Below are 13995 nucleotides of genomic sequence, written 5' to 3'. Positions count from 1 at the left end.
CACCAAAGTAACCATTAAGAAACAACTATAAAACACACAAAAAGGGAAAGAAGGGACTCAACATGGTACATCACAAAGAATCAGCTAAATACGAAAAGGGCAGTATTAGGGAAATTAAGACCCAAAAGACTAAGATAAAAAATAAACACAAGATACACAAAAAACAAATAGCAAAATGGCAGAAGTACCTCCTTTATCAATAATTATTTCAAATGTAAATGGATTAAAATCTTCAAATAAAAGGTAAAGACTGGCAAATGGATAAAAGAAACATACATCCATATGCTGTCTACAGACACTCATTTTAGATACAAAGACACAAAGACATTTTAAGTCTACAAGTCTTCACTTATTAATTCAACCAAATATTTAAAGAAGAATTCTAATCAATCCTTCCCAAAATCCTCCAAAAAATTGAGGAGGAGGAAACACTTCTTTACTCATTCTATGATGCCAGCATTACCCGGTTATCAAAGTCAGACAAATACAAGAAATACAAGACAATACAAGAAAACTATAGACAATATTCTTTATGAATACAGATGCAAAAATACTAAAACATAAGTAAACAGATTTCAGCAGTATATCAAAAAGGATTGATTATACACCATGACCAAGGGGATTTACCCCAAGAATGCATAGGGTGGCTCAACATATGAAAACCAATCAATGCAATAAACCACACTAATAAAATTAAGGGGGAAAAGACACATGATCACCTCATTTGGCACAGAAAAACCACTTGGCAAAACTCCTTTTTCATAATTAAAAAAAAAACAACCTCAAACTAGGAATGGAAGGAAACGTCTTTAATATGGCAAACACCATATATGAAAAACTCTCAACTAACATCATTTTCAGTGGTGAGCGAAAGAAAGCTTTCCCCCTAAGATCAAGAACAAGACAACCCACTTTTGTCACTTCTACTCAACACAGAACTGGAAGTTTTAGCCAGAGTAATTAGCAAGAAAAAAAAAAATAAAAGGCATTCCAATTGGAAAAGAAAAAAATGTATCTCTATTATCAGCTGACATGATCTTACATTTAGAAAGCCCTAAAGAATACACACACACACACACACACACACACACACACTGTTAGAGCTAATAAAAGAATTTGTCAAAGTTGCAGGACACAAAATGTGTTTTATATTAACCAAGGAAGCACAAGACTTGTATACTGAAAACTACGATACAATGCTGAAAGAAATTAAGGAAGGCATAAATAAATGAAGACATTGTCATGTTCTTGGATTGAAAGACTGAATATTTTTAAGATGTCAATACCACCCAAAGTGATCTACAGACTCAATGCAATCCCTACCAAAATTCCAAGTCTTTTTTTTTTCAGAAATGTAAAAGCCAATACTCAAATTCATATGGAACTGCAAGTGTCCCAGAGAGCCAAAGCCATCTTGATAAAGATGACTGACTTTAAAACATGTGACAGTAATGAAAACAGACATAAGGACAAAATAGAACTGACAGCCCAGAAACGCATAGATGTGAATCTATGGTCTACTGATATTTGACAATGATGCAAAGACCAAGCAATGAGGGAAGAAAATGTCTTTTCAACAAATAGTACTGGGAAAACTGGATATCCATAAGCAAAATAATGAAGTTAGACCCTTACAATATACCAATACAAACATTAATTCAAAATACATCAAAGACCTAAATTTAAGAGTTAAAACTATAAATTTCTTAGAAGAAAGTACAGGGGCAAATCTTCACAAGAGTGGACTTAAAATTTGGCATCAAAAGCCCAGATAAAAAAATAGAGATAAATTATATTTTATTAAAATTAAAAATATTTGTACATCAAAGGACACAATCACAAAGGTGAAATGATAACCCACAGAATGGGAGAAAATATCTGTAATAATATATCTGCTAAGGGCTTAATGCGCAGAATATATAAAGAAGTCCAACAACTCAACAACAAAAAGAAAAACAATCTAATCAAAACACGGACAAAAGACTTGAGACGACATTTCTCCAAAGAAGATACACAAATATAAAACACAAGAAAAGATGTTCGATCATTAGTCTTTAAGGAAATGCAAAGTAAAAAAGGAGATAGTAACTTAAACCTACTTGGATGGCTATAACTTTTTAAAAAGAGTGTTGGTGAGGACATGGAAAAAGTGGAACCCTCATACATTGCTGATGGAAATGCAAACAGGTGCAGTCACCAGAAAAAACTGGTGGTTCCTCGAAAGTTAAACATAGAACTACCATACAATCCAGCAATTCCACTTCTAGGTATATAATCCAGCAGTTCCACTTCTAGGTATATACCCAAAAGAAGTGAAAACAGGGACTTGATATTATTCACAGCAGTTAAGGTCGAAACAACAGAAGGACAGATAAAATGTGGTGTATACATCATACATCCAAAGGAATATCCAGTCACCGAAAAGAATGAAGTTCTGATGCACACTCTACCACAGGATGGATCTTAAAAACATCATGCTAAGCGAAATAAACCAAACACAAAAGGACACTCAGTATGAAATAAGTGGGATAGGCAAATTCATAGACAAGAAATAAATGAAAGATTACCAGGGCCTGAGAGAGGATGGGAGAATGGGAGGTATTAGTGGGCACAGGGTTTTGGATTGGGGGTGATGTAAAAAATTGGGGGAATGTGGTGATGGTTGCACACTTTATGTCATTAACTCCCATTAACTGTACACTTAAAAATCGCTAAATTGACAATTTTTATGTCATAGAAACGTGTGTATGTGCATGTTTACCAAATTAAAAAATAAGCCACGGCGAATCTCCCAGAGGGAACAAATAGGAAAGGGGAGTTGGGGTGATAACCAGCGAGGCGCACCGTGCAGAAGCCAGAGGGCCTTCCCTCAAAGCAAGAGCACCACCCCGCGCCTCCCTTCCAGCGCACGCCCACCGGTAAGACCTCTAAGGGCCTTCCTGACCATCACCTGAACAAAGTGGCCCCAAAGCACGTGGCGGCCTCTACTGCGATTCTCGTCGGGACACCAACACCCCCGAGGGGCCGGCTTAGGGCCCCCAGTCTGGGGCTGCGCTGAGGCTGTGGATGGAACCTGCCGCGTCCGGTCGCCATGGAGACTGGGCGCCTTCCCGACGCGCGTGCGCAGGAATGCGGCACGCACAGCGGCCGCCAAGCAATGACCCGCGCGGTTTAATGACGCAGCCCTAGCGTTATTCTAGAAACTTCTGGGACCCTTTTTTTTCCCACGCCCAGAGCGTTCTGACAGCTTGCCCGAGCAAGTCAAGCACCGCAGGTCGCTGAAAAGCGGGTCTGGCTTTTGGCGGGCCTAATCGCTTCCCATTTGCTGGTTCGCGCTGCCTGAGGCGCTGCCTGAGACTGCCAGAGAGAACGGCCCAGCCACAATTAAAATTGAGACTATCCCAGTTTACCCAGACCTCTCCAGTTAGGTGACTAGAACATGCAGTGTAAAACCGCTACTTTGGCAGCAAGGATTTAAGATCTGCTCAGACTAGGCCCGGAGGCAGCGCCAGGATTGTGAGGCGCAAGCGCAGGCAGCCCGCGCGGGGGATCCTGGGAGGAGGCGGGGACCGCGCGCACCCTGCCCGCCTTGCATTCTGGGAAATATAGTCCTCAATGCCTTCCCCACTGAGGCGCCTCAGTGAGGAGCGACGTTATCGAACTACTCTTCCCAGACTCCTGTGCGTTTCCAGGTACTTCGCGAAGGCATGGCTGGGTGAATGTGAATGTCAGCGGGGAAGGTTAGTCAGAGCGTTATAATTCCAGTGAAAAAAGGACTGATGAGAAGGGAAGGTGAACGTCGACTTCTCTGCAGAGACTTTCCTCCTAGTGTAAACTGCAGGAGCCGACATTTTACCGCACACGCCGTGGAAGATCATCTTTGTTTACGTAAACGGCCGGTTGGGTGTGTAGTCGCTTGTGAAGTTTATTGTAGTTAGCGGTTTGCCTAAGCGGGGCCGCCGTCTGTGAACATGATGTGGAGTTTTCTACGCGCCGTACAGTATACGGAGAGGCTGCGCAGGTCCTCGGGGAAACGAGTGTTTTTGCCTCACGCTGTGCTTCAGAACGCTGCCTTGACGACTGGGCCCACCTTGAGATGGGCGCTGCCAGAACAGAGGAAACCTGTGCGGCTTGGATGTACCCTTGGAGGGACCCAGAAAAACATCTGGACGCAGGGATGGAGTCCGCGGAGGGCACAGGAGGACAGCAGCAAACAAGTGTCTGTGCAGAGGAGTCAGAGCGAAGGACCTGCGGTCTCCACGGCACAGAAAGGTAAAAAGGAAAACTCCAGTAATGATCAGCTCGTCAACAAACGTGATGAAGCCCTTTTTACACAAAATTCAGAGCTAAAAATTGAAAAATAGTTCACACACACGCACACACACAAAGGTAGAACCCATTAAACACAATCTAGAATCAGAGAGAATGAATTTATTCCTCAAGTTTGAACTCAGATGTGAAAGTTGAGACTGAATTTGTTATGAACTTGTTGAATTACATCTGGAAAATTTTTTCTCAACTTGTGTTAGCTACATAACACTTTTTAGTTAAGGAAATTTGCCAGATGTTATTTCATCTCATTTGAGTCTCCATGATTCTTTCAAGTAGAATTTAGAACTTTTCCTTTTATGTGCCAGGCATACCTCCGCAATACCACACAACTGAAAATTAAATGCATATATTTCCTGTGTCAGTTTTCCTAATATCCAGGCTGGTGTTCTTCAAGACAGCAGTTCACAAGATGAGCTTCCACCGACTCTATACTTTGTACTGGGATGGGTGCTGTTTTAGTTTGTTAATGCTGCTAGAAATGCAATATACCAGAAGTGGGTTGGCTTTATAAAGGGAGTTTATTAAGTTACAAATTTACAGTTATAAAGCCATAAAAATATCCAAACTAAGGCATCCAGAGGAGAAATGCCTTGACTCAAGAAAGGCCGATGGAGTGTGGAACCCTTTGTCAGTTGGAAAGGCATGTGGTTGGTGTCTGCTGGTCCTTCAAGCAGTTTTCCCAGGGATGTTTTCTTTCTGCATCTCCAAATGTCTCTGTCTGTGTCAGTTTTAAATTTTTTCAAAACAGTTCCCTCTTAAAGGACTCCAGTAAGTGACCCACCTTGAATATGAAGAGACACATGTCCTTGGAAACAACTTAATCAAAAAGATCCCACCTACAATTGGGTAGGTCACATATCCATGGAAACAACCTAATCAAAAGAAACCACCATAAATAGTAGATCTGCTCCCACAAGAGTGGATAAGGAAAAAGAACATGGCTTTTCTGGGTACACTATAGTCTCAAACCAGCACAGGTTCTGATAGCTGTGCCAAGGAAGTTCTATATGGAAATAGCTTACCTCTTAATTGGGAAGAAAATAGCTACAGGACATGAAACGAAGAGTGAAAAAAAGATTAATTGTGCTACATAGAAAAAGTACTAGACAGCGTAGAATAAAAGAGTGATTAAATAGATTGAAAATAGATACATTGGGTAATTATCAATATGGAAAACTTTGTAGTTCAGACTCAATAAACATCTCCGATTAGTAGCTTTGTGTTCATGAGCCCATGAGTTGGGGATGACAGAAACTGCTAGGTTCTGTATCCGTGGTTTAGTACCTTTTCCATAGTGAAAACTTTCTGGTGGGCATTAACATGATTCAGTGAACTTCATATGCTTTGGGCCCATTCCCATGGGTCCATCCCTATGCCTTTCCCCCAGATCTCCTGTTCCCTTATCTTCTAGTCTTTCTCTTTCCAAGTCCCTGATGGAACAGCCAATATATTTGTACCTCAGGCTACTTACTTACTTTTCCAAAAAAAGTGAATGACCAGAAATGTCCATTGGAACAATTTCCCTTCATCTCCGTCTTTCAGAGCCACCCCTGAATGAAACAATCATGCAGAAGCAGTCTGTTTTCATCTTGCTCCCACATAGCAAGCCAGCCCATCCATGAACCAAGTTTGGCCTTGTTGCTCCTCTTTTGCCGGTCATGGGACCCCATTCGTGTGAGCTGCGGGGGAGCTGTGCTGGCAAAGTAGAGTGAGGTCTTCTGCCCTTGCCGAGGCCCAGTCATAGGTGTCCACTTCTATATGGCAGTGGAAGCTGCTTGGACCTGCCCAACTTCATGACTTGCAATTGCACTGTGGCTGTATGCCAGATAACCTAAGCAAGGCAGGGGTGAATGTGGTGCAGGGGCAGTCAGGAATCCAGGGCAATTGAAGTGAAAGGCCTGAGCCAGGTAATAGGAAAGAGTATGACAGCTTATTGACATAGTTGTCATTGTATTCTCAACTTGGGTCTCGGCACACAGCTGGCAGAATACTTATTAAGCATATTTTGTGACATCAATAGAGAATGACTGGTGGTTGTGAGTGTATTTGTTTTCTTAAATAAAATTTTTTTTTTAAATAAAAAAAATAGAGAATGGAATGGAATATTCTCATTGTAGTTCTCTCTACTACTGAACCTTGAGAAAGAGATTGGCTCTGTGGTGGCCTTTATCATCTGAATCAGTCCCATGAATTACACAGATTTTGGCAGATGCAGTGTTTTGTTCTGTTTTGTTTTGTTTTTTAATCACATCTCTTAAGAGTCCGAGCAGAAAACTGAAAATTTGAAGGGTTACGCTATGCTAAAGGGTACTTTTAAATAAGTGTTATTTTATAAAGGTGTGCTTGTTGTACAAAATTTATAAAACATAAGAGGAAATTGGGGAAACAATAACTACCTCTGTTAACATTATCTTGCTTTTCTGAAAGAAAGTTTGTAAGATTGATATTTAGGAAGTCTGTGTTCATAATGTGGTGAGTGAATTAAACTATGAATATCATACCAGTAGGTTATTCACTTTTTTGGCATCAGTGAAAACCTTAAATTTGTATTTGTAGTGTAATGTTAAAGTATTGTCATTGTAATATTAAAGCTCTCTGCATATCTGTGTGGACATCTGTGTACATGCACATACGTGTATATTTTGTTCATTGTTCTCAATGAATTTCTTTGAGAGCCAAAATAAGGACAATATCATGTATAGGTTCTTCATTCTCTACATTTTCCATTCACAGATTTTTGTGGCCAATCAAATTCCTGCTGTAATTCAATTCTGTTTTTATTTTATACCGTAACCGGTGGGGGTGGCAGACTGGGAAGTAACTGAGCGTTAAGCCTTGAGGCCCAACTTGTTCTCCGCCTCCCGAGAGCAAAGCCAACACTTGGAGGTTTTCATCATAAGCTATGTCCAGTGGCCTCTGGACATAGCAGTTGTTCTCACTCTGAGGAGACTGGATCATTTGTTGAGAGGACTCTCCTCATCTTAGAAAGAAAGGATGTGTTTGAATTACTGTATAAAATAAAATAAAATTATTGATTCCTAGGCCCTCTCCCAGAATTCTGCTGAAGTGGGGCCTGGGAGGCTGTTCTTTTAAAAAGTTCCTTCAAGTGGTTCTGATTCACTGGGAGATTTGAGAACAGCGGCCCCAGAACTCATGCAGAAAACCACTTTGCTAGAAAGCCTGAAGCAGTGAACATTCCTGGTTGTATCTGCCACATAGGGGACTTACTGTCATTTTCTTACAGTGAAAGAAGCTGGAAGAGATTTCACCTATTTAATGGTGGTGCTTATTGGAATCAGCATTACAGGTTGTAAAAAACAGCAAGTATAATGACCCTGCATATCTTTTTAAGTTTTGGTTTTGTCTTGCTCTTGCTTTGCATCATCTTCTTTTCTATGATTTTCAGGTGGCTTGTTTTACGTGATTTTCAAAGAACTCTTTTCTTCATTCAGTCCTAATAAGATATATGGGAAAGCCTTAGAAAAATGCAGATCACATCCAGAGGTGAGTTCTCAAGATTGAATTAAACAGAGTCTGGTGATAGGAGAAAATGTCAGGGTAAGAAAGTGGGCAGAATTCATATCCCAATTCTGAATCTTGTGAAATTTATATAACAGTGCATAATGGCTGTGTATTTAGGTCTTTATTCTGTATTTGAAAACATTTTTAAAGCATCTAAAGCAATGTGCAGGCATTTTCGTTCTAACTGTACAAGAGAGAGCCATTTTACTGGTTGTTCATAGACAGTAAATATTTAGGCTATACCAATATATTAAACTAACATGATCAGTTTTCAATCTTTTAAAAACCCTGAATCCTGACCCTTGTGATGTTGGCACTTAATAAAAGCATATGAGAAGCCAGGCTCCATTTTTAGTCTTTCAATACATCACCTTTATGAAATCTCACAAAAAAACATTTGAGTTAGGTACTGCATTATCCTGTTTCCAGAAGGGGAAATTGAGGAATTTGACTAAGATCAGTGAGCTGGGAAGGGGGAGGGCCGGAACTGGACAGTCTGATTCCAGATCATATGCTCTTACTACCCACAGCCTGCATAACCCTCCCTGGGAAAACTACCTCAGTTCTTTGAAGGTTCCAAAAGGAAGGTTTTCCGCAGTGGATCTCCAGTCATAGATAAAAAGTCACTGTAACCTGACAATTGCCAGAGTGAAAAGCTTAAGCATCAAGAGATATTACTCATGAAAATCTGAATTCTTCCAACTTGAAAGATAATGGCAGATATAAACATCAGGGCTGTTCTTCACACACAGACAAAAGAAGCATATGACATCTTCTCCCTGTTGATGAGAAAGATGCAGATCCACAAGTCACTCACCCTAGAGTACCCCGAACTCGTTTCCCTGGAGGATTCCTACTTGGAATACTCCATCGGTTTCTCCATTTGTGTCGGAGGAAATCTCAGAAGCTCATGGTCTCTGGCCTCTTTCATTTTAAATTTGCTAATGTCTCTAATTGGACTCTAGGCAGTGTGTGGGAACCATGGAGGAGGAGGCAGGGGTGGGGAAGCATCCTTGGGTAAATTTAAAATCTGCAAGGAAAAAGGAAGGTTTCCAGCAGAGATACTGGGAATTCCAATTCTACCTTAAAAAAACTGCTCTTTACAGACTTTTTATCTATGACTGGAGAGCCATTGTGAAAAACCTTCCTTTTGGATAGGACCCTTCAAAGAACTGAGGTAGCTTTCCCAGGTGTCTCTCTTCTCCCAGAGAGCCTTTATGCAGGCTGTGAAATAAACCTGAATAGTGGCATTGTCGCCATAACCTGGTAATGGGTGCGTCACTATAAAGATAAAGAGGTGCCATGTTAGAGACCCCACCTGCCATGGATTTTTCAGCATTTTGAACAAAACTGCACAGAATAAACACCAAAATATGCAATATTATTAAAGTTATGGCTTCATTTGTTGCCTAAAAGAGCTCTAGGATTAATCATTAAACTTTAACATTCAGTTTTATAAGCATTTAGTAAGGACCTGCTCTTTTCTAGGTGCCACGCCTAGATGAAAACTAGACAGTCTTAATGTTCTGAAATGTGTTTAATGTGCTAAATACATTATTTGAACTGTTGTTCCATTTGTTTCAGCTACACCATTCTTAAACATTTATCATCTTACACATTACTTCTTTTCATTTATGCCTGAAAATGAGATACTGAAGAGCCTCAAGAAAGAAAAAAAAATTGTTATATAGTTATGGGTAATATTTTAGTTTTAGTTTGGTATCATATTTGTATTCTTTAGAGAGGGTTCCATTTGCATTTTAAATTTAATAAAACATTTCTACTTGATTGTTCATTTCTTCCATCAGGAATCATTAACACCTCTAAATCTAGTGTATCTTAAATATGTCATTATTATTTGATTTTTTTTCTCACTGTACTTAAGTGACTTAAGTCATTTTGTTCTCATGGCTTTTATATTAGGCCCCATTAATTAAATTTCATTAAAAAGGTTCATACTTTTTATTTCTAAAACATAGAGTATTACTAGAGAGATCATTCAGCCCTTGTTTTTGTGGTGGTTAGTTTTTGTAAGGGGAGTGAGGAACTGCTTTACTTTAACCTGTATTTTCTGAAACTACACATACCACCATGAAGCTACATGTTTCAATCTCTGTGTATGAAATATTTTTAAATTATTTGTGGGTTATCTTTACAAGATAACTTTTTTCCCATTTTCTCATCATTTGAGTTGTTATTTATCATTTTTTCCTCTTACAATAAATCACTTGGTTGATTTTGATCAAAAAATATTTCCCTAAGAAGTTTAAAAAAATAACACACTACAGAAAACGTTGTTTTTATTCCTACAGGTCATAGGTGTCTTTGGAGAACCTATCAAAGGCTATGGGGAGATGACAAGACGGGGTAGAAGGCAGCATGTCAGGTACTGTGGTTTGCTCGGATTCAGAAAGCTCAAGGATGATTTTCAAATGAAAGGAATTTAGACTTATACTCTTTCATTTTCTTGACAGTTTTATTGAATATGTAAAGGATGGACTAAAACACATACGCCTGAAATTCTACATTGAGGGCTCAGAGCCAGGGAAACAAGGAACTGTTCACCTGGAAGTGAAAGAGGTGCGAGAGTCATCCTGGGAAAAGGTGATGCCGAGTTCAATGTTATCTAAAGTCCTGGAAAGAAAAATAACCCCTTGAATTACATTTTTTTCAGAACCCAGAGAGTGGCGAATGTGAATTTCGATATGTATTTGTAGACGTTGAATCCTATCCTAGAAGAACTATTATCATTGAAGATAATCGATCCTCAGATAATTAAAAGAATCAAGCAAGCATGATGGTTACTGATGAATTTTGAATGGCGCCAATTCACAGCTCTGACTCTATACAGCTTACAGAGTCTGTTTTGAGTAAGGTAGGAAGGAGAACATATATATATCCTAAAAGCAAATGAAATGGGATATTTGTTGCATCTGACAAACTAAATTGGAGATTTTTATAAAGAAGGAAAAATCATGAAATAGAGCACATTTTATGTTACTTTTGATTGCCTGGCATGGACAGTATTGATGCTGTACTTAACTATTATCTTTCATAAGAAATTTTTGTTACTGAAAATTTTACACCATGTAAATAAATAAAATGTATTTCAGTATTTTATGCTTTTTCTTAGTATTGTGTAAGTGTGTGAAATCTCTGAAATAAAAATAAAACTGACAAAAAAGATATCAGAAGCAGTTCCCTCCTAGAAATTTGCAATCTCACTTCAGATGAACCTGTAAAACTTTTTAGAATGTAGTGAGCAAAATGGTGAACATGATCTTCAGAATTATCATAGAAAGGCTATATACATGTATGATTCTTATAGTCTAATATTGCTCATTTTTCCCCCTTTGAGTCAGGGGTATCAGACATAGTAGCAGAAGGCCCTTGCTTTAAAGTCAGGTGCAAACCCTGCCTTTTCTAGCAGTTTATGTGGGCCTGTGCAGATGCCTTACAAACCTCAGCATCCTGTGGCTTGTTAGAATGCTTGAAGGAGGTGATGCAAATAAGTATCAACGTAGAAGGCACCCAGGTAATGCCCCATCCCCTTTAGAATTTGTACTGATACTTTATGTTGCCAAAAGAGATGTGAAAATAAACGAGTCATTTAAATATTTGCATGATAACTTTTCTTGCTATGGTCTCCCTGTTTATTTTTATTTTTATTTAATTTTCTTCCTGGTGATTTGGAGAAGAATGCTTAAACTTAAAAGATACTGATTACGTGTCTGGGTAAAGAACTAGCTGCAGTGGGAGAGGTCTGGGAATGTTCTGACCTAAGAGAGTTTGAAAGTTGAGTCATCCCATAAAATGTTTCTTCCTACCCCTCAGAACTGTTTATCAGGGAATTTCTGATATGGTCTTGAAATTGAAGAGTATTTGAGCTAGCAAGGTCCCCAGGCAATCTACCTCCCCTGCTTAGTCTATCCCCCCTGCATAATTCAGTCCATTTTTCCAGTTTATTTAATTGTTTTCAGTTATTTTCATTTTTATTCTGAAAAACCTCAACTATTTAGGAAGTACAGAAAATCTCACAGCAAACACCCTTGTCTCCACTTCCTGATATGCCCCAATTTCAGTGGCTGGGTGAGCTCTTTTATCTCAGACTTTGTCTCTTAAATCATTTGTTTTTCCTTATCCTTTCTAGATCATCCAGCTCCAGTATTGTTGTCCTTGATTGAAATGTCAATCTTCGACAGGTGATAAGTTCTGCTTTCTATCCTTCACTCAAAAGAGCTTCCCCTATTCTGTCCTAGAACCTGCTCAAACTATAACTTGAAGGAAACCTGGTATTGGAGCTCATTTGGGGATTTAGCTGCCTCCTGCCCTATTTTTATAGTTTAAGACCTTTTTTTTTCTCTATTCATCTTCATGTAGCACCTATTTTATGATGTGCCCAGGCCCCTTTAAGATCTGAGCCTCTCATTATTTACTTTTATAATCAGAAATAAAGCTAATTTTTTTTAAAAGGAAAAAAATGGCCAATGAGAGATTCTTTTGTATAACCATGGGAAAATGTAATATGTAGTTCTTTAGATAACTATTTTCTTTCCCTTTCACATAATTTGATACTGAATGTTAAATATTCTTGTAAAAAGAACTCCTTTAATCAACTTTAATCATTTCTATCCATGGGCTTATACCCATCTACCCATCTTTTCTCTGGAATCTATTGTAAAGTCCAGGAAATATGTCTGATTATGCCCAGTAGTCCTGTCTGTCATTTTTATGAATGTGAAGAAGATAAGGTCATTTTCTTCCAAAACCTTTGTCACTTCATACCCACTCAGTGAACCTTTTTGCCAAAATTAAATCTAGAGCAGTATCCCTCACTGAAGAGATACTGCTCTTCAAAACAATTGAAGAATGTCTCAGGGGTTCTGCTTTTTACAAAATGAGGTTTGCAGCATGTGAAATACCTCGCAGGCTACCTTTATAGCTTTGTTGATCTGTGCTAGTAATACATCATCCATATCCTCCATTTAGTAAGCCACCCTTTTCCTCTTACTCCTATCCAAATATGGTTCCCCAACCGTAATTCATATATTTCCATCTAGGGTTGTACTTTTTTAATATAGTTCTAATTGTGTTCCATCTGTTAGATTTCATTTATTCATTCAACATGTATTTATTGAGCACAGATTGTATGCTAGGCGCAGAGAACCCTGAAAGGAAAAATAAAGTACAACGTGATGATGGCTATAATGGAGGTCTGTACCTGTGAAAGCAGAGGACAAGGGCCCTGGCTGCCCAGGACAGGCCAGGAAGGCCTCAGAGAGAAGCAGCCCCACTAGAGATGAGAGGGAGGGAGGAGTAGGAGTCAGCCAAGCTACCAGGGGAGGATTCAGAAGTGGGTTCAGGCACTAATGGCTGTTCGAGGAAGGGAAGGCCTGGTACTGCAAGGGGCTGAGGGAGTCTTCAGTAGTGAGCAAATGAGGTGACGTGGCCTTCACCCTCCTGGCACTTAGGTTTTTAGGGGGGAAACAGATACTTGTCAAATAGTCATCCATGTGATTAAACAACATGTGTGATTAAAAACTGGTATATGTGTGAAGAAAAAAATAGAGTGACCTCATGTAGGGTGATATTGGTCAAGAAAGCCTTTCGGGAAGTGCCACTTGATCTGTATTGCAGGACAAATAATTTACTGGTTTCCCGAGAAGAAAGAGCTATATATTCAAACCTTAAAAGTACATTTAGGGGCAGGCCACAGTGACTCAGCAGGTAAGAGTGCTTGCCTGCCATGCCCGAGGACCCGGGTTCAATTCCCGGTGCCTGCCCATGTTTCAAAAAAAAAAAAGTCCATTTAGGGTGCAAAGGTGGTTCAGTGGTAGAGTGCTCAGCTTCCACATGGTAGATCTGGATTTGATTCCTGGACCATGCACTCCCCCTCCCCCCCCCAAAAAAGTGCATTGAGGGTAAAACTGAAAATAAGCTGAGACTGAAATCCTGGGGTAGGGCTGGAATGTCAGACTCATATGGGTAAGACTTTTTCTCCTATAGGTAAAGAGAACACCAAAGACATTTAAGTAGGAATCAAGACTGCCGCATCTATATTTTAGAAATGAATTGGCTATGTGAAGGTGACTTCCAGTTGAATGAGACTCAAGGCAAAGAGACCAGGAGGAAGGTTATTAT

At 39.4% G+C, this 13995-nt stretch overlaps 2 protein-coding genes across 11 annotated transcripts in view; one reads left to right on the top strand and one right to left on the bottom strand.

The window, feature by feature from the left end:
• FBXO15 (F-box protein 15) overlaps window positions 1-3551 on the bottom strand; it is a 248681-nt gene extending 245130 nt beyond the window's left edge. For 5 of the 10 annotated variants that reach the window (XR_013165030.1, XR_013165032.1, XM_077135246.1 and 2 more), the window contains exon 1: window positions 2951-3550. Coding sequence is in view for 6 of the 10 variants with exons in the window: in XM_077135246.1 (XP_076991361.1) it covers window positions 2951-3093 (143 nt within the window). In the remaining 4 variants the exon portion in view is untranslated. Of the gene's footprint in view, window positions 1-2950 lie in introns of all 10 variants that reach the window. The other 5 variants (XM_077135240.1, XM_077135245.1, XM_077135244.1 and 2 more) reach the window with 3 other exon arrangements.
• A 16-nt stretch (window positions 3552-3567) lies between these two features.
• TIMM21 (translocase of inner mitochondrial membrane 21) lies at window positions 3568-11040 on the top strand. Its single transcript, XM_077135248.1, has 6 exons — window positions 3568-4272; window positions 7577-7639; window positions 7739-7836; window positions 10167-10240; window positions 10329-10434; window positions 10529-11040. Exons 1-6 carry the CDS (start codon window positions 3972-3974, stop codon window positions 10631-10633), a joined length of 747 nt encoding a protein of 248 aa, XP_076991363.1. The 5' UTR covers window positions 3568-3971; the 3' UTR covers window positions 10634-11040.
• The last annotated feature ends 2955 nt before the right edge of the window (window positions 11041-13995 follow it).

This window comes from Tamandua tetradactyla, chromosome 18, assembly GCF_023851605.1.
Source record: "Tamandua tetradactyla isolate mTamTet1 chromosome 18, mTamTet1.pri, whole genome shotgun sequence".
Taxonomy (NCBI): domain Eukaryota; kingdom Metazoa; phylum Chordata; class Mammalia; order Pilosa; family Myrmecophagidae; genus Tamandua; species Tamandua tetradactyla.
The sequence above is the reverse complement of the archived record's forward strand: the minus strand, read 5'-3'. Positions and strand labels throughout refer to the sequence as shown.